The 25,000-nt window shown below is 48.0% G+C and overlaps 1 protein-coding gene across 4 annotated transcripts in view; it reads left to right on the top strand.

Annotated features, from left to right (window-relative positions):
• Positions 1-25,000, top strand: part of LOC126997406 (optomotor-blind protein-like) — a 403,474-nt gene that overhangs the window by 373,210 nt on the left and 5,264 nt on the right. For all 4 annotated transcript variants that reach the window (XM_050858475.1, XM_050858474.1, XM_050858472.1 and 1 more), the window contains 2 exons: positions 18,952-19,098; positions 21,966-22,042. In XM_050858475.1, the coding sequence (XP_050714432.1) occupies positions 18,952-19,098; positions 21,966-22,042 (224 nt within the window). The remainder of the gene's footprint in view (positions 1-18,951; positions 19,099-21,965; positions 22,043-25,000) is intronic.

Genomic DNA, 25,000 nt, shown 5'->3' with positions numbered 1-25,000 from the left:
GTGGTGGTGGGGGTGGTGGCGGTGGTGGGGGTGGTGATGGATGAGTGGGAGGTTTAATGGGTAGTCGGCGGTAGTAGTGGTTGCAAGATGGTGGTTGTAGTGCAAGATTGGGTGTGAATTATAGTTAGTAGTAGTAGTAGTAGTAGTAGTAGTGATATGATAAACTCTGAGGCCCTGAAAGCAATATTATGATGATCAAGATGGGAAATAAATTGTTAGTCGGTTGGAAGGGAAAAGAGATAGTGATTAGAATGTTTAAGAGAGAGAGAGAGAGAGAGAGAGAGAGAGAGAGAGAGAGAGAGAGAGAGAGAGAGAGAGAGAGAGAGAGAGAGAGAGAGAGAGATATCACAGGTGTTAAGTAAAGCAGGTGTTTGCGAGGCAGTGTACATGGTGGCGGAGAAGAACGTGTTTGCCAGAGACTTTGATTGATTAGTATCGTGTGTCTGTCAATGCAGGGCAAGTTGAGTCCCCCTCCCCCCCTTCCCTCCCTCCCACACAAACACACACACACTGTCTCTTTCTCTCTAGCTGTCTATCTTTCAATCATCACTTCCACCTTCATCACAAACTCCCACACACATCCTCAACTAATTCATTGTGCACGATAACCAAAACAAGAAATAACATCATCACTCAGTTTAGTGAACATCTCCGGCATTGAGAGCGAAAAGCAGGAGAGAGAAGAGAAAGAAGATGAGCAGGGGAGAAAGATGATGATGAGCAGGGAAAAAGCAGGAAGGGAAGCGAGGAAGAAGCAGGAAGGGGGAAGGGGAGAACCAGAAGAAAGGGCAGAGAAGAACTAGGAAAGGGAGGAAGGGAGCAGCAGAAAGATGAGCAGGAAGGAGAACAGGAAGTAGCAGGAAGGAGAACACGGGGGAAGAAGTAAGGAAAGCAGGAAGGAAATAAGAAGGAAGAAACAGGAAGGCTAGCAGCTAGGGAAGAAGCAGTAAGGGAAGCAGAAGCAATAGCCGTCGAGTCAGCCAAAGCAGTAGCAGGAGCAGCAGGAGAGACAGCAGCGAGGGGGGGAAGAAGCCAATAAGAGCAATGAAAGTCGACGTGCTGCTGATGCGGGAGTGACAGCCTCCTGACGCCCAGCTGACACCCGCGGCGCCCACCGACACGCCCATGCCTAGACACCCCCGCCCACCCCCCAACCCACCCCACCACCCACACGCCTCTTACTTACAAGTGTTGATGTTCTTATAGGTCTTTAGTATTTTTTAGGTTTATAGGTTTTAGTTTTTAGGTTTTTATTTAATTTTATCAGTGTTCGTCGTTATTAATATATTGTTGTCATTGTTTTTTATTAGTATGGGTGGTTTTATTACTAGTACTATGAACACGCTAATAATAAAATGTAACTGACCAAATGTTCTCAGTAGTGTGTGTGTGTGTATGTGTGTGTGTGTGTGTGTGTGTGTGTGTGTGTGTGTGTGTGTGTGTGTGTGTGTGTGTGTGTGTGTGTGTGAGGCTACACAAAACGCACAGAGTCGTCTCAAAACCATTTGTTTTCGGCCAGAGAAACGACGAGACAAAGAGATCAGAGGAAGAGACTGTCCAATGCTCTCTCTCTCTCTCTCTCTCTCTCTCTCTCTCTCTCTCTCTCCCCCAGCCCAGCCCACGTGTCCTGCAGGGAGATAAGGCTTATCAGGCTTTATCGAGGTTGACAAGCGACAGGCAATTACTTGAGGGAAGGAACTCGCTGCCCCGCCATCATCCCATCCATCACGCGGCCCAGGGGAGGAGGGGAGGGGGGAGGAAAAGGGGAAAAAGGAAACTTAGGTGGAGAAGGAGGAGGGGGAGGAGGAGGAGGAGGGTTAGAGGTCATTACATCGGCGTGGATTTGTGTTATTGTGTTCTTGAGCCAGGCGTGAACCTTCTACCTGAGAGTACTAATGAGTTAATCTATTGTGACGCCTGCCTGCATGTCCCGAGGCCTTGCTATACTCCGCCCTGGCTGAGCTACTCTTGTCCCCAACGAACCCTAATCTCAGCACGAGGCCATCACCACTTATTTTGTCAAGCTATCACAGTGCCAGTCTATCTCTCCGGCGCTAGACTGTTGTTATGCCGAGCTATTTCAGTGCCTGTTGATCTCTTTGTTTAGCAGAGTACATCACCACGTCACCCCACAGCACCCTCGTCCCTTTGCACCTCCCTTAGTCTGTACACCCTGAAGGCCTGACTCATATGCTACTGTTTTTGTGCCTAGCGGTTCTAATGCCACTTTATTTCTTCTCTTACCCTGTCCCTCCGTCAGCAGCAGTACCTCCCCTGCCCCTCACTCGTATCTCCCTCACTTCCAGATAGTCGCCCATTTTCCTCTTTAACCCTGCTCTCTCTTCCGCCCTCCCTTATACTTTACCTCTACATCTCCTTGGCCTTTCTTTACCTTCTTCTTCCACATCCCCTATAAGGCTGCACTAAAACCGTCACGCGGAGTAGAAAAGAGGAAAAGAAATCGGCGTGTGGGTTGGTCGCGTGCCATCAGCGGCGCAGCAAAGAAGATAAAGTGAATTTTTATGAGTTGTTTTACTGCCCCGTCGTTAGTAATCTCAGTGGCGACGAATTTTTCCCCTCCTCTCCCTTTATCTTTCCTCACTCCCTTCCCCCCTTCTCCCCCTCGTCAGAGACCACAGGGACAGGTGCGACCTTTTGTAAAACACCTGGAAGAGTATTAACACCTGGAAAATACCGTGCTATCATTTCAGGTCCACTTTCACTCTCACTGACCAGACTTATTCTCCCTCAACATCCACTCACCCTCATCCTCCTCGCTTCACCCGTCTCTCCTTCTTCTCGTCATTCTCTCCCCTCTCTTCTATTCTTCCTTTCCTCCTCAACACAGTTCACTATTTCTGCGCTCTCTATTTTTCTAATCCACTCAGAAAATAAAATAAGAGTGTATTTCTAGTAAAGTTCAACATCCGTGTAACTTCAGAAATGTCATCCGTTTCCATGCCTACAATAGTGTGTGTGTGTGTGTGTGTGTGTGTGTGTGTGTGTGTGTGTGTTTTGACAAAGAAAGAAAATGACGGGCATCGTTCTAGGCGCGTCCTTAGTGTGTTTTTTGAGATGTTTACACGAATGTTTACGAGGAGTTTGTGGTTGTTTACGAGGCGCCTATGTGAACCTTCGTGCGTGGGGGGAAACGGAAGGAAGCGGGGGTTGGGGGGGAGGGGGGAGTCGTTCGTGAAGGGAGGACGAGAGGGGGGGGGGACGGGAGGAAAGGAGGGGAAGTAGGTAGGTAGATTTTGGTTAGGGGGGAAGTAGGAAGCTTGTGGTATAGGGAGGGAGGGATGGGGAGAGGGAAAGGTGACGGTTCTTGCCTTGCCTCTCTGTGTGTGTGTGTGTGTGTGTGTGTGTGTGTGTGTGTGTGTGTGTGTGTGTGCGCGCGCTGTTTTCTAGGTAAAGGGTCATATTGTAGGCATGAAGATTCTATTCCCATGTGCCTTATTACGCGAGCTGCTTTTTGATCGTCACTCCGCCAGCCGCCGAGGAATGCCAGGAGTTAGCATGGAGCCTTCGTGACGGGCGGCGCTGGCGGAGGTTCGTGACCGGGTGGAGGGGGGAAGTAGGGGGGGGACTTGGAAGTAAACGGCGGGGAGGTTTTTGTATGTGTTCAATGTGGATGTGTCCGTGAACGTCCGTCAATCTGGCTGTCCAACGGTTTACATGAAGCAGAGTGAAACATGTGTGTGTGTGTGTGTGTGTGTGTGTGTGTGTGTGTGTGTCAGTTCCTTTATTTACTGCGTGTTTTATGTACGTTTAAATGACGTGAGGTGTTTGGGAAGCCATAAAAGTGTCCATCGATCACTGCGAGAGGCACGAGATGAACTCAAATTAGTGTTGGCGCTTGTTAATTCTGTGTGTGTGTGTGTGTGTGTGTGTGTGTGTGTGTGTGTGTGTGCGTGTGTGTGTGTGTGTGTGTGTGCGTTTGCGTGTGCGTTTATGTATGTGCGTACGTGTAAGCATTATGGAGCGTACAACCATTTTTCATCGTTAACTCCCCTTCATTCCTTCCGTCTCCTAACATTCCTTCCTGCTCTTCTTCCTTCTCATCCTCCTACCCTTCCTCCCTTCCTCCCTCCGTCGTTTCTCCCTCCGCTGCCGCTGCTTCCGTCTCCCCCTCGCCCCGCTCCCCCGCAGCACTAAACGCTACCAAATGACCGAGAAAATAATTCGTTTTGTCCCTAACAGCTGTGTATTCTTGCCTATTCAGGGAAATATTCTTTTTTCGTATTTTCCCGGTGTTGTAGATGATTATTGTGATCACTACGGGGAGAGAGAGAGAGAGAGAGAGAGAGAGAGAGAGAGAGAGAGAGAGAGAGAGAGAGAGAGAGAGAGAGAGAGAGAGAGAGAGAGAGAGAGAGAGAGAGAGAGAGAGAGAGAGAGAGAGATACAGATAGATAGAATGGTTTAATATATTTGACTTAACGACGAGTATTGTGGTCCGCAATGTGAACTTCTTTATTTATTTATCTATTCAAATTTCTCCACCATCCATTGACTCCCTTTTATATATTAGTTTGTTTTGGTTACTCTTCCCATAATCCAAAGCTGCCTTGCGTCGCTTCCGCTCGTCCGCTCTACCCTCTGTATCTCCTCCACCCTTCCTTCCCTGCTTCCTTTTTCCGTCCATCCCTTCTGAGGCCCTGAAAAGGATCACACATGCTCGTCTGTCCACTCCCTTAAATATTCAGCATGGAGGGGAGGAAGAGGAGAAGAAGCATAAACGAACTTTCCTCACCCCGCTCCTCTCTCCCTCTCTCCCTCCTTTCCTCCCCTGCTCCTCTTTCCTTTTCTTGCTTACTCCCTCCTTTCCTCCCCAGGTCCTCTCTCTCTCTCTCCTTCTTGCTTACTCTCTCCTTTACTACCCCGCTACTCTCTCCCTCTCTTTTTGCTTACGCCCTCTTTTTGCTCCCCTGCTCCTCTTTCCTTATCTTGCTTACTCCCTCCTTTCCTCACCCTGCTCCCCTCTCCTCTTCCTTCTTGCTTTCTCCCTCCTTTTCTCCCCTGTTCCTCTCTCTTTCCTCTTTCTTACTCCCTCCTTTCCTCCCCTGCTCCTCTCTCTCCCTCTCTTCTTGCTTACTCCTTCCTTCTCTACCCTGTGTCTCTCTCCTCTTCCCTCTTCTTTACTCCCCTTCTCTTCCTCTCATCTTGCTTACTCCCTCCTTTCCTCCCCGCCACCGTCCCTCGTTTCTTGCTTCCCTCCCTCCCTCATATTCGCAGCGGCGCCCTGTTCTTTCTGCCAAATTAGTTTTCATTTCCTTACCGAGCAGTGATAGTCGCCTCGCCTCGCTGCTGCGGCTCATCCACTTAGCAGGGGAGGCGGCGGTGGCGGCGGAGGAGGAAGAGAGAGAGAGAGAGAAAGGGAGAGTGAAGGAGAGGGATAGATACATAAACAGAGGGGGACAGGTACACAGATACACAAAATGATACAATATAAAGGCAAAGAAAATTGTGTTTTTGTCATAATAAAAAAAGAGATATTGCAAAGTGGAGAGATATATTAGTATGTATGGGACTGGAAGGGGGGTGGGGGGCGTGCTTCCATGCTGCTACACTTTTATCACTACGGCAGCATAAAATCTCGTCGGCTCAGCTCCCGAACCTTTCTCGCCTTGGTCTCTCATTACGCATCGCCGGCCATCGGAATCCAGTGCTCGCGTCAGGGTGTTCCGAGGTGCCGACGTCCTCAGCGCGGCGCCACGATAATCACATCAGTATTTAAACTAATTGCCCGAGAGAGAGAGAGAGAGAGAGAGAGAGAGAGAGAGAGAGAGAGAGAGAGAGAGAGAGAGAGAGAGAGAGAGAGAGAGAGAGAGAGAGAGAGAGAGAGAGTAAAAAGTAAGAAAAAAGCAAAAACGACTCATCCACTGCAACAAAAGTACTTCAGTGTGTGTGTGTGTGTGTGTGTGTGTGTGTGTGTGTGTGTGTGTGTGTGTGTGTTTCACGTACATCCTCACATTTAGTCAATCGTCTGAGAACTCCGCCACTCAGTCCATTTTAATCAATTATCAACTATTCTCGCTTCCTCCTCCCCTTTCCAACCCCTTTCTCCCTCCCTCTTTTTTTTCTCTCCCCCGCTTTTTACTGCCTCTTCCTTCCTCCCTTGATCCTCTCCTCCTCCTCCTCTTCCTACTACTCCTCCTCCTCGACACCTCAGTAAACTACAGTTTCAGTCTAACTTCCTGATTTCACTCTATAATATGTTCACTTTATATCTCTCTTTCTCTATATATCTTTATCTATCCACATAACTATCTATCTTTCTATATTTCTATCTAACTGTCTATCTATTTGTCTATCCATCCATCTTTATATCTATCTATCTATCTCTCCCTTGGGTTCGTAAAATGCACACACCGTAATTTAATTTGCCGCCGCAGGATGAAATAATGGTCGGGGGATCGCTGATTTCCAACAAGTATAATGACTCTCGAATTGTCTCCATTTCTCCCGCTTCCGGCATATTGAGAGAGAGAGAGAGAGAGAGAGAGAGAGAGAGAGAGAGAGAGAGAGAGAGGGAGAGGGAGAGGGAGACAATAGTGCCGAACCAATTGCCTGGAACCGAACACGACATTTCAGGGCTAGAGAGGAAGAACTTACTCGGCGGGGGGAGAGGAAATGCGGCGAGGAAGAAAGGAAGGAAAAAAATAAAAGAGAGAAAGAACAAAAAGTGAAAGGAATAACAAAACAAACCAAGAAACAATAAACAAAGAGAGAAGCAGAGAGAGAGAGAGAGAGAGAGAGAGAGAGAGAGAGAGAGAGAGAGAGAGAGAGAGAGAGAGAGAGAGAGAGAGAGAGAGAGAGAGAGAAACAAGCAAACAAAGGAGGAAAGAAACAAAGAGAGAAAGGAGGAGGAAAAGAGAGAAATAGAAAGAAAGAGAAAAAAGAAAGAAAGGAAGGAGAAAAGGAAAACGTAGGTGTAAAAGATAAGAGCGTTAACTTCACAGTGAGAGAAGAAAAGCCAGAATGAAAGAGAGAAAGTAAAATATGCGAGTCCTTTTTTTTTTACTCTGGATTTAAAAAGTGGAAGAAACTCAGAAAAAAAGATTGAAGGGGAAAGAGAAGAGCATGTCCAAAAAGCATTTATCGCAACGTTTGATGATTATGACGAGAGAGAGAGAGAGAGAGAGAGAGAGAGAGAGAGAGAGAGAGAGAGAGAGAGAGAGAGAGAGAGAGAGAGGTCATCTGAAGGACGCCTAGAGGCCTATGCTGATGGCCCTTTGTGTTGACCCATAGAGGTGAAGGGTCATTGAAGAGATCACGTGACCCTTTCCCCCCCCCCAGTCACCTCTTTTTCCCCTCTTCCCTCCCCCCCTTCAACCAGCAGCCCCCTCATCGCACACCTATGACACACGGGCTTACCTCTCCTCCACCTCCCCTTTTCCTCCTCTTCCTCCTCCTCTCTGTTACCTGTCCTCCACTTCCCCTCTTCCTCCTCCTCCTCCTCTTCCTCTTCTTTGTCATCCCTACTCTCTTTAAGCCTCGTATATCATCCATTATCTCCCCTCTCTTCATCCTTTCCTCTCATTCAGATTTTTTCGCTTTCCTCCTTTTTTTTCTTTTTTTTGCACCCCCCATCCTCTTTTGACCCTCCGCCGCCTCTTCACCTGGAAGCTGGGAATTTTGGTTCACCACAAAGACCCGAGTTTAAGTTAGGCGGGAGGGGAGGGAGGAGGCTTTGAGGGGATTAAGCGTTTGAGTTATTTAAACGAGGGGGAATGACAGCGAGAGGATGCGCGGTGGGGAGGCAAGGGAGGGAGTGAGAGGGAGAGAGAGTGAAGGGATGAAGAGAGTATGGAGTGGAGTGCGTGGACGTGTGTGTGGCTGTCTGCTAGATGGAGGGAATGTGGAAGAGAGTCTTTCGTAAATATGTGACCGTTTAAATGAACACTCTTCGGTCTACGATATAGAGAGGCAAGACTCCATTCCTGTAGCAAAAGTCCAGTGTCGGTGAGCCATGTCGCGGCACGCAGAGGGGCGCCCAGAGAGGACCCAAGGGAGGAGCGACCCATTTGTGCGCCGCGCTGACAAGGAAATGTTGGTGTACACGACGAACCATCTATTAGCACTCTCCCCTGTGTGTGTCTGTGTGTATGTGTGAGGGTGTGGGTGTGAGTGCGGGCGGCTCCCTCGGTGGCTGCCTGGGTTTGATGTGTCCCGGGGGCGCCTGATCGGGTTACGCTTTCTCTCCAGCAATCAACTGAGCAATTCTCGCCGCGTCCCAGCTGTGCAGTGCTGGTAGGGAGGGAGGGTGGGCGTGGACAGGCCAGGGAGGTGGTGGGGACCCTGATGTTTAGTTCTGTGTATGGCAGGAGTGTCAGGGGTGGCGGCGGCACACTGGCACTGGTGATGATGTTAACAACTTATGCCAGTTCAAGCTGTTATGTGTTGAGGCAGTGATGAGGGCATGAATCAAGTCTCTCAGAACCTCCTTTCACAAGATCTCCTCAACTCAGCTTTCATCGCCTCCACCTTCCTGTCTCCCTCCCGTCGCCTCCCTTGCGTGACGTTAGACGCGTATGGAGCGGCCCACCTGTGCCTCACCTGGTCATTAGCATATTCCCGGCCCACTCTCACCTTGGCTCCAACATTGACGTCAGAACTGTGATCTGTCCTAATTAAAGTGTCCATAATTACCCGGTATCGCTTCACCCCACTTGCAAATGATGTTAATTGTCTGTAAACCACCTGCCTGCGTCACCTGCTGCCTAACACCTGCTTCCCACACTCGTCTAAATCTCTTACTTTGTGAGTTTTGTTACGAACTGTAGTTTTAGACGAATATGATACTGATATTTTTTTTTTATATACAATAACACTTCTGTCCGTTTGTACTTGGATAGACAGTAATCCACATACATCGCGTGCTCGAGGCCCTGTAGTAGTCTTTTGTCTGCTCGAATGTGACAGCTTTTGAAAGGAGAAACACGAAACAGTAGTTTCAGTTGTCTTGCGCTGCCGTGCACGGCGGCCGCGGACTCCACGCCGTGATGCTCCCGCCCAGCGGGTGTCCGTAGCAGCGGAAGGTGATACCGGAAACCATGTCCCTATCGGCCGATATATCCCAGTAATTATTCTCCCCCGCCTGCCGCCGCTGCTGTGTCGTGTTTCTGGCCATTATGTGTTATCTGTTATCTGCGGCCGGGATGATAACTTCCATTTCCTCCTTAATACCCTGGTTATTCACACCTGAATACTCGCCACGCCAACGTCTATGAGGTACGTCCAGTTGTGCGGAAGGCGCTGTGAGCACTATTTATGCAACCATAAGTCACAACAGCCTTGTGGCGCCTCAGGAGCCGGGCCTGACGAGCTGCCGTAGCCGCCCTCCAGCCGCCCCTAACTCATCCCCTCTCTCTTATCTGAGGTCATTAGCTCAATCCACAGTCGATTGGCGGTCGTTTGGGAAGAGATAAGAGAGATAGGGCTGCGAGGGTGAGCGAGTGATGGTACGGGCGTGGGGGCAGCCCGGGGCGGGGTGTCGCCATGGTGCCGCGCGCTATCGCCGTCATCAGTAAATATTTTCATAGCCTTCAGCCACGTCTGTGTGTCCGTGTGTCACTTTATCAGGGCGAGTGTGTTGGGTCGCTTTTATGACTGTTGTGCACAGCGGCGGCGGGAAGTTCATTATTCATGAAAATCTTGAGTCAAGTCTCGCCAAGTATCGCCATCACCCCGCCGCTCCGCCAGCCCTCCGTGTCGTTAAGCGTGTGTCAGCGCCCCTCGGCGGGCCGTGCCTCGCGGCCCTCAGGTGGCAGCAGGTGGGCGGAAGTTGCCGGCCTCGCCGGGGAGGGTCTGTGGGCCGGGGCTGGACACCACTAACGACCTTGTTTACTCGTGACCCTGTCGTCCCGCACCCCCTCCCCCTCCCTCCACGCGCCGGCGCCGCTGATAAGAGTGGCCGCCGCGTCCATCTGTCAGCGGTGACGCCGCCACCCGCCTGGCGGCCTCAGGTGACACACTCGCCCGGCTAGCTTCTGTTTTACTCACTTTGTGATCATTGATGCCTTGCGGGACACTGACGTATTTGAAAAGAAATACAAGCAAACCGAGCTACAAAATAATGATAATGGTAATAATAATGTTATAATAATGATAATAATAGCAATAATAATATGAAATGATAGCAATAATAACCAGTTATTATTGTTATTATTTTTATTATTATTATTATTATTATTATTATTATTATTATTATTATTATTATTATTACTGTTATTATTATCATTATTATTATTAATATTATTATTTTTCTCCTCATTACTGATATTATTATCATAATTATCATTATTATTAATTATCATAATTGATGTAGGTTGATAGAAAAATATAAAGTAAACGTTTTGCTCGTCTGTTTGCTGCGATGGTTACATGCACCTCTTCCCTCCCTCAGCTCACCTTTCCCCTCCCCTTGCTCCCCTTAGCTCCCCGCCCCCCTCAGCTTCCTCGGCCAGGAAGGGGAGGGGAAGATGGACGGCGAGATAGCGCTAAATGAATTGTTGGTCCGTGCACCCGGCCCGCCGCCGGCCGTGAGGAGGAGGAAGAAGTCAAGGAAGAGGATAAGGATGACTGATGAGTGAAACCCTCGCGAGAGGCAAAAGTAAAGTAAACCTACTCTAAGGGAAACAGGCGCCGATATTTGCGTGAGCTCGCACTCAAAGCATACCGCCACACAAAATAAGCAATGTTCCGTGACCTGCCAGGGACGGCTGAAGCTGATCAGTGGACGCCAGCGGCCACTCAAAGAACACAGCATCGTGGAGGCCGGAAGAAGCGGACACAGCCTCTCCCTCCGGGCCAGACGGCACCATCTCTTTCTTCCTCTCTCATCTCCGTCTCCTCTCCCCGCCGCCGGACCAAGGCAAGGAAGAAGGGAAGGGGACGTCCATCCCAGTTCATTTTCTTCTATCAAACACTAGAATCACAGATACCGCAAGACTCACGGCCGTAAGCCTCCCGCGTCTGATGACTGGGGAGGTTTGACCTTATGTCGGAGTGCAATACGGGCCGTAAAGCAGCCTTATCAGCGGGGAGGAGAGGGTCGGTCTGCAGCAGAGGAAAAGGGAGCGTGGATGGTCTTTACACAAGTAGTGGTTGTAGCGGTAGTAGTTGTCGTAGGAGTGGTGGTCGTGGCGGCGGTATCTTGAGGATCTACCCCAGAAGCCAGTCCAGAGAAAATGAGAAAAGGGCGTTGGTCATCAGACTTGCTGGAGGCCGCGGCGGGGGGCGAGGAGACACTGGATGGTGGTGGAGGTGGTGGAGGCGACGGCGCTGGCGGCGGCACCCAACCTTCCTTCTGCCTCCGTCTGTCATTATCTTAACGCTTTACTGCCCACTCACTTCCCGACCCCTTGCCCCCTCAACCCCCCCTACCCCCAGCGTCCCTTCCTCCTGTCCCCTTCTCGTCCTGGACACAATTGCAATCTGTCGCGTCAAGGCTAATCAATCTGTCGTGTTCCGGCTGTTTTTTTCCCCCGCGGCGCCGCGCGACACACGCCTTCGACCTCATAACACTTCTATTTTGTTATTACACCGGCAGACTTGTTGGACGTTGGCTGATAATGTAATAGTAATTTTGAATGTAATAAGTGTCCGCATGCGCATGAAGGAGGGCAGTCTGTGGTGGGCGAGGTGTTGTGTTGATGGGCGGCTTTGTGTTGAGGAGAGAGAAGGTCACCAGTTAGAACAAGGGACGAAGAGAAGACATACGACGAAAAACAAGAAGAAAAAGAATACCTAGAAAAGCGATAACGGAAAACCCGAAGTAAGAAAAAGTAGGAATTATGTGAAAAAGCAACAGAAAAGTGAAAAAAAACAAGGAAAAGTAGAATCAGAATGACAAAAAAAAACGGTAACGGAAAAAAAGAAGAGAACAAATAGAAACACGATAATAGAAAACACAAAGGAAGAAAAAACAAGAGTAGTGCATAAAAGCAAAAGGAAAGTGAAAAAAAGACAAAGAAAAGTAGAGGCGGAATGATAAAAAGATGATAGACAGCTACTAACCACGCCCAGTCCATCCTAAAATCTTTATTGTCCATTCGCTCTCCTCCTCCCCTTCCTCCCCTCTGTCTCCTTCCCTCGTGTCCCCTCCAGCCCCTCCCCTCGTCCCCTCAGCCGCGGTCTTGTGAGGGGAGTGAGAGAGAGAGAGGGAGAGAAAGAGGGAGAGAAGATAAAGACCCTCAGATAGCCAGATACGGTAACACAAACAGAAGCGCAAGAACGAGAGAGAGAGAGAGAGAGAGAGAGAGAGAGAGAGAGAGAGAGAGAGAGAGAGAGAGAGATTAAAAAGGACGGATGAAGGAAGGCAGAAAGAATGAATCAATCGAGCGAGCTAGGAGGAAAGTTGATCTGCAGGACGACCTTTCCCTGAAGAGGTATTAGGAAATGAAAAATGTGGTGAATGATGACTTAGAGGGGAGGGGGGAGGGGAGGGGAGGGGGAGAGGGAAGGAGTGGTGAAAGAAGAGTAGAAAACGTGGGGAGGCGAGAGGAGGAATGATTTTTGTGGGGTGAGAGAGAGGAGGAGACGAGAGCCCGATCAGATGGACTAGGTGGGGAATAGTGGAACATAATCATAGTAGAGAAAAATAATAAAGAAAAGGAAAAAAAATGCTACTGGTGCCGGTGGTGGAGGTGGTGGAGGAAAGGATAGTGGTGCTTGTTGAAGTGGAGGTGGAGGCTGCAAGTGGTTCTGGGAGAGGTGGTGGTAGTGTAATGGTAGTGGTGGTAGTTGTGATGCTGAAAAACACCTTGAGACCTCTATACTTCAGATTCTGGTGATGTTAGAAGTGGTGGTAGTGGTAGTTGGAGAGGTGATGAAGATGGTGGCGGTAAGAGGTCCTTGGTGGTACTGGTGGAGGGGGTTGGGTAGTGGTTGGGTGGTGGTGGTAGTTGTGATGCTAAGAAATACCTTGAGAGCTTCAGATTCTGGTGATGTTAGAAGTGGTGGTAGTGGTAGTTGGAGAAGTGATGAAGATGGTGGCGGTAAGAGGTTCTTGGTGGTGCTGGTGGAGGGGGTTGGGGAGTGGTTTGGGGGGGGGGTGGGCAAGGAGGAAGCGGGTCTTTCATGTCCGCCACATCCATATGGAAATCAAAATCCTCTTTGGGAGATCGAACCTTTGAAGATCTTCCCTCCCGAAGAACCTTTACTTCCAACATGATATCCCTGAGAGAGAGAGAGAGAGAGAGAGAGAGAGAGAGAGAGAGAGAGAGAGAGAGAGAGAGAGAGAGAGAGAGAGAGAGAGAGAGAGAGACGGACAGACATACAGACAGACATACAGACGGATTACTGCTGTCCTGCCTTAGTTCATCTCCTCATACTGCTGTTATTGCTCTTCATCCTCCTCCTCCATTTTCTCCTCCTCCTCCTCCTCCTCCTCCTCCTCCTTCTCCTCCTCTTTCGTGTTTGCCCTGAGCTCTCTGCCAACACCCTTTCAGCTGGTTTCTTAGTAAATTATTTAAAGATCTCTCCTTATCATGCACGCCGATCGTTAATTAACCTTCTTTCTTTACCTGCTTGTCCTCCTCCTTTTCCTCCTCCTCCTTAATCTTCGTCTTCTTCTCCTTATTCCTCTTCTTCCCTCTCCCAAAGCTACAGGAATATGCCTTGCGTTTGTGTAGTGAATGAGGGGTGGGAGGAGGGCGCGGAGGACGAGGAGGAAGGGAATAAGAAGCACCCGAGGGGTCCCTCGTATCTCCGTCTCACTTTTTTCACGTAAAGGGAAGAAGCAGCAGCATTTCTTCGGCTTTGGCCTCCCCGCCGTGTGATCTTCCAGCCTCGGGGATTAACGGCATTCAATATGTAAACACGTTGCGCGCCCCCACCGATCGGATTGTGGGAGTGGTTGAGAGGGGAATGCTTTGAGAGAGAGGACTCCGTGTGTATGTGTGTGTGTGTGTGTGTGTGTGTGTGTGTGTGTGTGTGTGTGTGTGTGTGTGTGTGTGTGTGTGTGTGTGTGTGTGTAAGAGTATGCATATCGTGCCGCCGCCCCAAAAGTGCCAGTTTATTGAGAGGTTTTAGGAGAGAGAGAGAGAGAGAGTGTGTGTGTTAGTAGATATACTCAAGAACATTTCAATACATTTTACTCACTCTATTTAGCCCCAGCCCCCCCCTCCCTTTTCCCTCCTTTCCTCCACTCCCTCCCTCACTCCCTCCCTCACTCCCTCACTCCGGGGTGCAAGTCGCGTAACACCAAAATTTCCTTGCTATTGTGTGAGGCGCCGCTGTGGGTGCAGGCCATCATTAGGACTCCGTGGCCTGCCTTTTTTATTCCCTCCCTCCGCCTCCCTTCCTTCCCTCCACCCCTCCTTTTCTCTCCTCACCCCTCCGCCCCTCCGTGATCCCTTCCCTCGTTCCCCTTCCCTCCCATCTTCCTCCTCCTCGCTGCATCTCGTCCCCACTTCCTCTTTTTATGCGGGGTTTTTTTCTTTCTCTCGGGTTCTCTTTTTTTTCTCGAATTTATCTTGTGACCTCTTTGGGTTCGAAAAATTCACGCTGAGGAGAACTGTCAGTCTCCCTCTCTCTCAGTCTGTGTTTATCTGTCAGTCCGTCTCTCTCTCTCTCTCTCTCTCTCTCTCTCTCTCTCTCTCTCTCTCTCTCTCTGATTTTAAAGTTTATGGTATTATCAAGACGGTAATCATGTAGCACGAAAAGTTAAAAAGAAAAATAATAGAAACGACCAACGCGAGACCAGAATAACGTAGCGGGGGTGGAGTATTGACGTGAGAGAGAGTAAGAAAGAGGAAAAGAGATGGTCACTGAAAAGAAAATGCGTCAGGGAAGGGAAATGCAAGACTACCAACGAAGGGGAGTAATAATAACGATGATAATGGTAATAATGATAATGGCAGTAGAGACATCAGCAACAGTAGAAACAACGATATCAGTGAACTTTTTTTATTTGAGACTTACTTTTCAACTTTCCGTGTACCCAACTTTACCTTTTTGAAAGTTGATGACTCAGTGTATTAATGCGTCTGAACTTCACTCGTAGGCGGCACTTTTTGCTAATCTCGCAGTTAATCAATTAGTTTAGGAATGGACGACGTGCATGTTATATATATATATATATATATATATATATATATATATATATATATATATAGAATCATAATTACAGTTTGTGTGTGTGTGTGTGTGTGTGTGTGTGTGTGTGTGTGTGTGTGTGTGTGTGTGTGCTCAACATATGAGTTAATGGGAAAGGTTATACTCTCCATGATAAGGATTATAACTATGATAACAGTAATGATAAATAATAATAATAATAATAATAATAATAATAATAATAATAATAATAATAATAATAATAATAATAATAATAATAATAATAATAAACACCATAAGAAAACTAAATAAATATGAAAGCTAAAAATATTACTCAAACGTTTCAGAAATAGATAAGATTTGAGAGAGAGAGAGAGAGACATAGAAATAGCTGTGTCGATGAACAAACGCGTCGAGAATTGACATCAAAGCTTGAGCGGAGGAGAAGCGGTGCCAGAAGGGCGTCTCTCTCTCTCTCTCTCTCTCTCTCTCTCTCTCTCTCTCTCACCCCGCTGGAGAAGGAGGAAAATGAGAGCGAACGTAGAGAAAGAGATAAGAATGGACGCATGGGAGACTGCTGTAAATTTAGACCCCACTTGTGCGAGCCGCCCGAGGGAGTGGAGGCAGGGCGCGCGATGATGACGGCGATAGCAGACAGCCACGCCGAGATAAGAGTAGCAATGGAGAGTGACAGACAGACAGATAAACAGGCATGCATGAATATAAGCACGCACACACACACACACACACACACACACACACACACACACACACACACACACACACACACACACACACACACTCGCTCGGCAACACACAGACACGCACATGCAAAAGACAGATTATGTTTGTTTGAAAAGAACACGCCGACAAGAGTATTTGCATAAGAACGTTCAAACAGGTATGCTGAAAGACATTTGGCACTTTGGTAAGAGGAAAATATCGAGGAAATGCAAAAACCGAACGAAAGAAACAATTTTTTTTTTACAGACAGCTGATCATTATTGTTAAGGGCAAAACATTAGTGAACAGGAGACAGATACAGAGGAAGGCAGAGGCGTCATACATACCTACAGAAAACAGAAATATTGGCGTGGAGTATATATGCAAAACTGGTGGACAGATAGACATGCAAATACATGCAGATAAACTGATATAAAAGCACACAAGGCAAGTAGGACGAAACGCTGACTGACAAACAAACAAGTGGGGAGACACACAGATAAATAGATAATCAGGCAAGCAAGGAAGCACCGAGTGAGGAAGGTAAAGGAGCATATAGTCAGACAAACAAACAGTCAAGCAGGAAATGAGAAAGAAGGGAAAAGAGAAACGTGAGACTAAGTTAGGGCAATACAGACACAGACAGATAAGCAGACAGACAAACAAACACACGGAGTAAGAAAGACGGGAAGAGAGAGAGAGATGTCAGCCACAATGGAAGTGAGGGCAGGGCATCAAGAAGAGGGACAGAGCGAGGCGGCGCCGCGGACCACAGGGGAGCGCCGCCGCCAACAGTAGCTGGGCGCCTATTGAGGTCCATCAGCCCAAGTGCCGCCGTGCCACCCTGCTCGCCGCCCCACCACCATGCCTGTTACTATTCTTAACCTTCTTCTCATTCCTTCCTCTCCTCCGTTTACTCTTATCTTGCTCTTACTTCTTCCTTCTTCGTGTTCAAGTTTTTTTTTTCTTTTGCGCTTTTTATCTTCTCCAGTTTCGTTCTTCTTCTTTTCTCCTTATTTTTTTCTCTTTCTTTTGTGTATTTTTTTCTTTTTGGTTTCGTATCCTTCTTTATGTCCTTCTTCTCCTGCTTCTTCTCTTCTCCTCTTTCACCTCACTCCTCCTTCCCCTCCTCCTCCTTCTCCTTCTCCTCTTCTACCTCCTCCTCAGTTCGATTATTTCTTTTTCTGATTATTATTAGCATCATCATTATTATTTTTCGTCTATTTCTTCTTTTCCTTCTTCTTTTACTTCCTCTCCTACCTCTTCCTCCTTCTCTTCCTCCCCACCCTTCCCCTCTTTCTTCTCCTCCTCTTCCGCCTCTACCTCCTCCTCCTCCTCCTCCTCCTCTTCCTCGTTATTACAGCAAGGCATATTAGGGCCACAAGAGGAACTTCAATATTTGCATCAAGTGCCAAGGTCTCTCTCTCGCGGTGTCTTCGCTGCACCTTCGCCTCCGTCTTACCGAGAAATGAGGAAAAGAGAGAAAAAATATAATCGTCCAAGTCATCCTTCCTTAGTGCCTTGGCGTGTCTTTCCGGGGGTCTAAAATGGGTCTTGGACAGCTTGGTGATGGTCTTTATAATCGGTGACTGTTTCATTTGCAAGATTAGTCGAAAAAAGATATTAAGTTAAAGTCTACCCAGTTACGATTTATTCTATTCGCCTTTTTATTGTCTGTTTAGGGAGTTGGTGTTGACATAATTGGTGTCCTCGTGGAAAAAAGAGACTTAGAGATAGACTCATACACAAACAGACAGATAAATAGATAGACAGAGAGGCAGAGAGACAGCAGACAAACAGAGACAGACAGATGGACACAAAAAAAAATGCAAAGAGAGAGAGAGAGAGAGAGAGAGAGAGAGAGAGAGAGAGAGAGAGAGAGAGAGAGAGAGAGAGAGAGAGAGAGAGAGAGAGAGAGAGAGATATGGTGGCACTGTGTCGCCTGAGTGGTGGTGGTGGTGGTGGTGGTGGTGGTCTCCCGCGGTGCCGAGTAGCTCCTGGCGGTGGTCTTACATGGTCTTGAGTGGACTCGAGGCGCCGCGTCGGGTCTTTGGTGCCCTCGATGGCCCGGCTCTCAGGGTCTGGGTGGTCTATTGCCTTCCCACGTTACCCTCGCCGCCCTTTGACGCTGCCCACTGCCTTATCTCCTATCCCTAAGGCGTCTCTCTCTCTCTCTCTCTCTCTCTCTCTCTCTCTCTCATCCTGGTTCTTCAATTGCCGCATCGTTTTTCTTTTTTCTTGCGCTCGTTCTTTCGTTCCGTCGTCCTCCTCTTCCTCCTCCTCCTCTCCCCCGCCGCCGCCGCCGCCTCTCTACCCACAGTCAATCCTCTTTCCCGTCGTTAGTCTCCTATTGGCGTGTCGTGAGTGCCTCGTGTAAGTCACATTGATACCGTTTGCTGAAGCGCCTTGTCAGTTATCGTCACGTCATCACTTATCATCCATCGTCCTCTTTGCTGTCCATCCGCCCCCTCCCTTACAGACTGTCATCTATCATGGTCGTGACTCTAGAAGTACTTTTACTCCTTGTTTAGTTTTTATGGGGGGGATTATGTGTTTTGTTTGGTGTAAGAGTGTCATTTTATCGTTTCTTGCTTCCCGTTCTCACTTTCCGTTCATGTTTTGCTTCCTTTTTTTCATTTTCCTTTCGTGTCTCACTTTCTTTTTTTTCACTTTCCGTTCGTCTCACTTTCTTTTTACACTTTCCATTCATGTTTTGCTTCCTTTTTTCACTTTCCGATCATGTCCCACTTTCTTTTTTCACTTTCCGATCATGTCTCACTTTCTTTTTTCACTTTCCGATCATGTCTCACTTTCTTTTTTCACTTTCCGATCATGTCTCACTTTCTTTTTTCACTTTCCGATCATGTCTCACTTTCTTTTTTCACTTTCCGATCATGTCTCACTTTCTTTTTTCACTTTCCGATCATGTCTCACTTTCTTTTTTTACTTTCCGTTCATGTCTTGCTTCCTTTTTGTCACTTTCCTTTCCTCTTGCTAACTTATTAAACGTCCATCTTTCTCCCTCCTTCCCTAAAGTCATCATGGTGGTCTATAAGTCCTTTACTCATCATTCATCAGTAATCTGTTAAGCTATTGTAACGTTTATATAATTTACTTGCGTTACTCACCCTTTTCGCCACCCACTAAGCGTCCATCTCTCTCCCCCAACAGACGATCCTCAACTCCATGCACAAGTACCAGCCACGCTTCCACCTGGTGAGAGCCAACGACATCCTCAAGCTGCCCTACTCCACCTTCAGGACCTACGTGTTCAAGGAGACTGAGTTCCTAGCCGTCACCGCCTATCAGAACGAGAAGGTAAGTTGTGGCGTGTGGATTGTCACTTTCTACCTTTCCGTTCCTTCCCAAAGTGCCCAGAACACCTACCTACTTTTGCCACTGGCCAGCACTGACCTATGAGCTTAAAGTGCATTATTATTTTACATTATTATTAGCAAGTATAAAATTCGCAACGATCATCACATATTCATTGATAGAAGTACATTTATCAGCATTTATTTATATACATTAGATCGTACTTGAGTTAGGTAGTGTATTAGCATATATAAAATTCGCAGCCATCATTACAAATTCACTTGAAGAAACGTTTTATTATTATTTATTTATCTACATCAGACCATATTTGAGTTGGGTAGGTACGTAAATTGTCAAAAGTGTCACCTTACTTTTCAAAATACAATGCTTTCTGACAAGGAACCAACAATATCGAGCCTGTCATTAGTAGAGAAAATGTACCTGAGCCAACCGTAGCTAACGTAAGTGCAGGCGTTGGACTCGGCTCAGGTCGTGAATGCGTCAAGGCAGCGGGTGGAGGTGTGATCAGAGTGACGGGCGGTGTGCGGAGCGGAGTGATGTGGCGATTAGCAGGGAGGGCAACACACGGCACGCAGCCACGGGTGTTACGGCAACCTGCTGGGGCGCCGGACACGACACCAGGGGTGGGGTGGGGGGGGAGGGAGGAACGTGGAGAGGACGGGAGGAGAAAGAGGCGAACAGTGGAAGCAGAAGGAACGGAAGGAGGAAAACCAGGAAGGAGAGACTTGGGTTAAAAAGACATGGATAAAAGAAGGAAAAGGAAAAAGAGAGGTGCATAGAGGAAGCAGGAGTGGAGGAGAAAATATACGGTGAGAACGGGACGAGGAGGAAGAACAGATAAACAAAGAAAACAGGAGGAAGCGAAGGAAGAGACCTAGGAGGGAGAGCTATGGGGAGAAGAAACGCTACATTGAAGGTCATAAGAGCGGTAAAGTTTTTTTTTTTTGTGTGTGTGTGTGAAATTACGTGGAAGCTTGGTGGACAGATCATCACCACGAGTGAAGGACGACGAGGTTATGTTTGTGACAGCGTGAAGCCGCAGCCGCCACCACCACCACCACCACCGTCCTTCCTTCCTCCCCCTCAGACAGTGATCAGCTGGAGGGAGGGAGGGAGGAGCAAGAGGGGGAAGGGTCACGAAATTGGTGTAGTGATGTAGGAAGTGAAAACAAAGGAAGCGAGCGATAAACTTTTATTAGTGTAAGAAAACTTTAATACAATGTCATCGTTCCATTGTTCCTTTGAGTTTTGTGTTTGTGTGCATAAATGTATGGGGACGGGGCGGGAAGGAAGGGTCACTGGGGTCAGGGGCAGCGGGAGGGCCACAATCAAGGAAGGGGGACGGGAGGGGGGCGAGGAGGAGGACCGGCACCGCCCTGACACTTGGTGGAAATGATCACCGAGACGCCTTCTTTATTCAATTGTCCTCGTTCGAACCCTCGCAAGACCCCAAACATGCCCACGGCTTCCTCTTCCCTTCACTCACCCATTCATCCTTAAACCCCACGCCCCACACGCTTGAAATATAAGTAAGCACAAAGTAGAGACCATAACTTGATTCTATACCACCGCGAACTCCCTCTCAGTGGCTGCATCCGTCTCAGTCCGACCAATCTTCAAGCAACAAAAGTAAGCCGAAGTCACAGGCGGGTGGAGGCGAAGGGACGCGTCGGGGCAGTGTTGACATATGAGCGACGCCCGACCTCTAATGTTATGATTCAATTACAGCGGCCCGCGAACGGTATTTTACAGTCATTTCATCATCCTTATTCTCGCTGAATTTTAAGTAAGAACAGCGGAAGGAGGAGGACGAGGATGGGAGGGCACGAGAGGGGAGAGAAAACAACAGAGAGAGAGAGAGAGAGAGAGAGAGAGAGAGAGAGGAATTGTCATATGTTTCGAATATGTTATAACGAAGTGAAGTGTAATGAGTCAGACAGTTGCATACTCTCTTCTCCTTGCCCTCCCTCACTCTCTCCTCCCTCACCTCCCCTCGTCTCTTCACCCTTCAGGAACCAGAGCCGAAGTAACACGCCCACTTTCCCCTCCTCCCTCCCTCACCCTTGTTTCCCAGCCCATCCTCTCCCTTCCCCTTCCCTTCTGACTGTGCCTCCTTCCTACTCTCTCCTCCTTCCTCTTCATGTCTCAAACCTCCCCATCCTCCTCCCCATCCTATGTTGCTTCCCTTCCCCGCCTGTGTCCACCCCTTTGATCTGCTGTGCCCCACGTGTCCCGCCTTCCCCCACGACCCTTCATCCTCCTTCCTGTGTCCGTCCAGAGAAGAACCTGAACCTGCCAGATTGTTTGACATAATTGAGGAAAGACTTGATGATAGCCATTGATAATACTTTTTCGTGATTGATAATTTCCTCTCGCGTCAAACCCGTTTATCTTTAATATTTATAACATTTTTGGAGTATTATTAATTTTTGTGTGTGTTCTTTTATTGTGTACGAATATATTTGACGTGATGCTAAAGAAACAGAAGTATGTAGTCTATAAATAAGAGAACTAAGGAGAAAAAGAGCTCGGATGATGAGATGCAATGAAAGTAGGAAGAGGTAAAAAAAAAAAGAAACTGAGGAGGTAAAATTACTAAGGTTTTACTAAATTTAGACAGGACAGCGGGCTTTTTCTCTTCTTTTTTTTATCTTTCCCTTAAGCTGCCTCCTTTACTGTAAAAAAAAAATCTTAGGCCGGGTATGAATCGGGACAAGTGTCATGCAACTTGTTCTGCAGCCAATCAGGAAAAAAACATCTGCTTATTTGTTGTATTACTTCTACTATTTTAACGTTATTTGCACCTCATTCCCCATCGTGACCTTACCCTTGCTCTCTCTCCCCCGCAGATCACGCAGCTGAAGATCGACAACAACCCCTTCGCCAAGGGCTTCCGTGACAGTGGTGCTGGCAAGCGGGAGAAGAAGTAAGTGTCGCTTGAAAGTGGCGCTGGTTGGTTACTTGAACGGCTGTCTGTCTTTGTGTGTGTGTGTGTGTGTGTGTGTGTGTGAGAGAGAGAGAGAGAGAGAGAGAGACGCATAACAATGGCCCCCGTCTAGGTCACAGCAATGCCTCATGCTTTCCTAAAATCGATTATATTCATTGCGACAACACACTCACGTCCCCCCTCTCCCCCCCACACACGTGCCAAAGTGCTACATATGCTCTATTAGTTCTATCATATCTATACTTTATTTTCTTAACCGTCACCTTTAAGTTCTCCGTTATTTTCTCTTCTAGTTTATTTTTGAATCCATTCCCTTCTGGCTTCTAATTTTTCTATTCCTTCTCCACTTTCGTTTCCTTACCTCTTCCTCTCTTCCCCACCATTTCCTTCCCTGTCTTTGCACCTCTCATCATCTCATTTCTCTACTCTCTCTTCCTATTTTTTCCTGGCTTGTCCTTTTCTGTATCCTTTTCCCTCTACTTCCGTTCCTTCATCTCTTCCTGCTTTCTTCCACACCACTTCCTTCCCTGTCTTTGCACGCCCCATCATCTCTCTTCTCTTCTCTCTACTTCCTTTTCCATCTACTTCCATTGTCTCATCTCTTCCAACATTCTACCTCACCACTTCCTTCCCTGTCCTTGCACGCCCCATCATCTCTCTTCTCTTCTCTCTACTTCCTTTTCCCTCTACTTCCATTCCTTCACCTCTTCCTGCTTTCTTCCCCACCAGTTCCTTCCCTCTCCTTCCACCTCCCATCATCTCTCTCTTCTCTTCTCTATTCTCCTCTCTCCTGGTTTTCTGCTCCCTCCTCCTCCCTGCTCCCTTCCCCTCGCCTTCCCCGTGTTAAGGAGGCGAGGCGTGAGGAGGAGGCGCGAGGTGTCGGCCCTCGCCTTCCATTTCCCGGGAAAAATGCATCATTTCCTGAATTTGGGAAGGAGGTGGCGGAGGAGATTGCATTTAGAGGAGAAGAAGGAAGAGGAGGAGGAGGAAGAGGAAGAGGGTGGAAAGGGAGATAGAGAGGATAAGAGAGAAAAAAAGACAAATATGCACGGGTTGTTCATTTTCTGTTACCTTTGTGCTGTTTTATGATATCCACAAATAGATTTTTCCTCTTTTTTCTTATCGACGTCAGTATCTATTTATCAGTTATCTTATTTCCCTAATGCACCACCAGGGGACTCGCGGGGGAGGGTTGTCTTCTTTCATGCCGTGGTTGCCTGCTTTCAAGACGTGGCTCTCCTCTTGTCTTCTGTCGGGGCTCCTCGTCTTGTGTCGCTGGTCCGCTGCACACAATGTTGCACCTTTTTCTTCCTCCTCCTCCATTCATAAGACCATGGACGCTCTTGTGTGGCTCAGGACCCTAAATGGACCATGATGTCTCTATCCCATTTTGTGGCAGCCTTTTCTTCCTGTTGGTCTCCGTTTTTTGTGTCTGTTTGTTCTTATTCTTGTGTTTTGTGTTTTGTTCTTGTGTGTGTCGTCGCTCTTCCTCGTTTTGTTTCTTTTATCTATTCAGGCTTTTGTGTTTTTTTAATCATGCTTTATACGTCTGTTTGTTGTTTTATTACATGTCTTTATCGTTGTTTTCTAAATACTCGTGTGTTCTCTATTGTCTTTTTTTATTTCATGTTCTCTCCTCAGTTTTTTTTTTTTTTTATCTCCCACTGAAGCTAAACCGCATGTGCCATCTTTTTATTGATCTCTATAACTTCTGCGTTACCACCCCTACCCCTCCCCTCCCCTTTTACTAGTACATCACCCCCCCCTTAAAATAATGAAACCACTACACTTTCTATACTCGCTTGAACTCAACACCCACAACCCAGCCCGATACACTTGCTCCCCTCCAATATCCTCGAGCACCCAACCCATCTTTCCCATCCTTCCCCTATTCACATGACACTCTCACCCCACCACCAGTTCTCTCATCACCCCTCCAAACACACTGCCATCTCCCTCACCCTCTCAACCCCCCACCCCACACAACACCACAATATCTCCCACAGTAATGCCTTCCCCACCACCCTGCTCCCCCTCAACCTCCCGAGGATTGGTCTGAAGGACAATCGGCCGTCGAGTGTGACCTATTGAGCCCACTGATGAGAACATAAATAAGTGTGATACATGGTAATGCTCACCCTCGAAGCTCAAGTGAGACGTGGAGAGAAGAGCCGACCTTTGTAACTTATGTCTCCCCGCCTCCTTTCCCTCTCTTCCCTCCGCCTCCTCCTCCTCCTCCTCCTTCTCTCCCTCCCTCCGTGCGTGCCTCCCGCCGCCTCGCTCCCCGCTGTGGCATTGTGCTGGTCAGGGCCAACACCAGTATTAAGGGATTACCATTAGTTACTGCAGCAGCACCACCGCCGCCACCCCTTTGTGGATTACCTCGGCTCCAAAGGGCGGGTGTTGAGGTGGGGGGAGGGATGCGGTACTCTCTCTCTCTCTCTCTCTCTCTCTCTCTCTCTCTCTCTCTCTCTCTCTCTCTCTCTCTCTCTCTCTCTCTCTCTCTCTCTCTCTCTCTCTCTCTCTCTCTCTCTCTCTCTCTCTCTCTCTCTCTCTCTCTCTCTCTCTCTCTCTCTCTCTCTCTCTCTCTCTCTCTCTCTCTCTCTCTCTCTCTCTCTCTCTCTCACACACACACACACACACACGCGGGTAACAACACTCCGATTTGCACAACTGACATATCCTCCCTCCCTGTGTGTGTGTGTGTGTGTGTGTGTGTGTGTGTGTGTGTGTGTGTGTGTGTGTGTGTGCATATGGAAACGTTTTTATCATAACAAATATAACAAATCGTGCACACACACATTCACACACACAAAAATAAAAAATAAAATAGTGCTACATAGTGCAATGGTTACCACGGTTCGCTGACAAGAGAGATATCCCGCGTTCGATTCCCGGGCGGAGCGGAGACGGATGGGCAGCCTCCCACACCTGTGC

The sequence above is a fragment of the Eriocheir sinensis genome, chromosome 12, assembly GCF_024679095.1.
Source record: "Eriocheir sinensis breed Jianghai 21 chromosome 12, ASM2467909v1, whole genome shotgun sequence".
NCBI lineage: Eukaryota > Metazoa > Arthropoda > Malacostraca > Decapoda > Varunidae > Eriocheir > Eriocheir sinensis.
The sequence above is the reverse complement of the archived record's forward strand: the minus strand, read 5'-3'. Positions and strand labels throughout refer to the sequence as shown.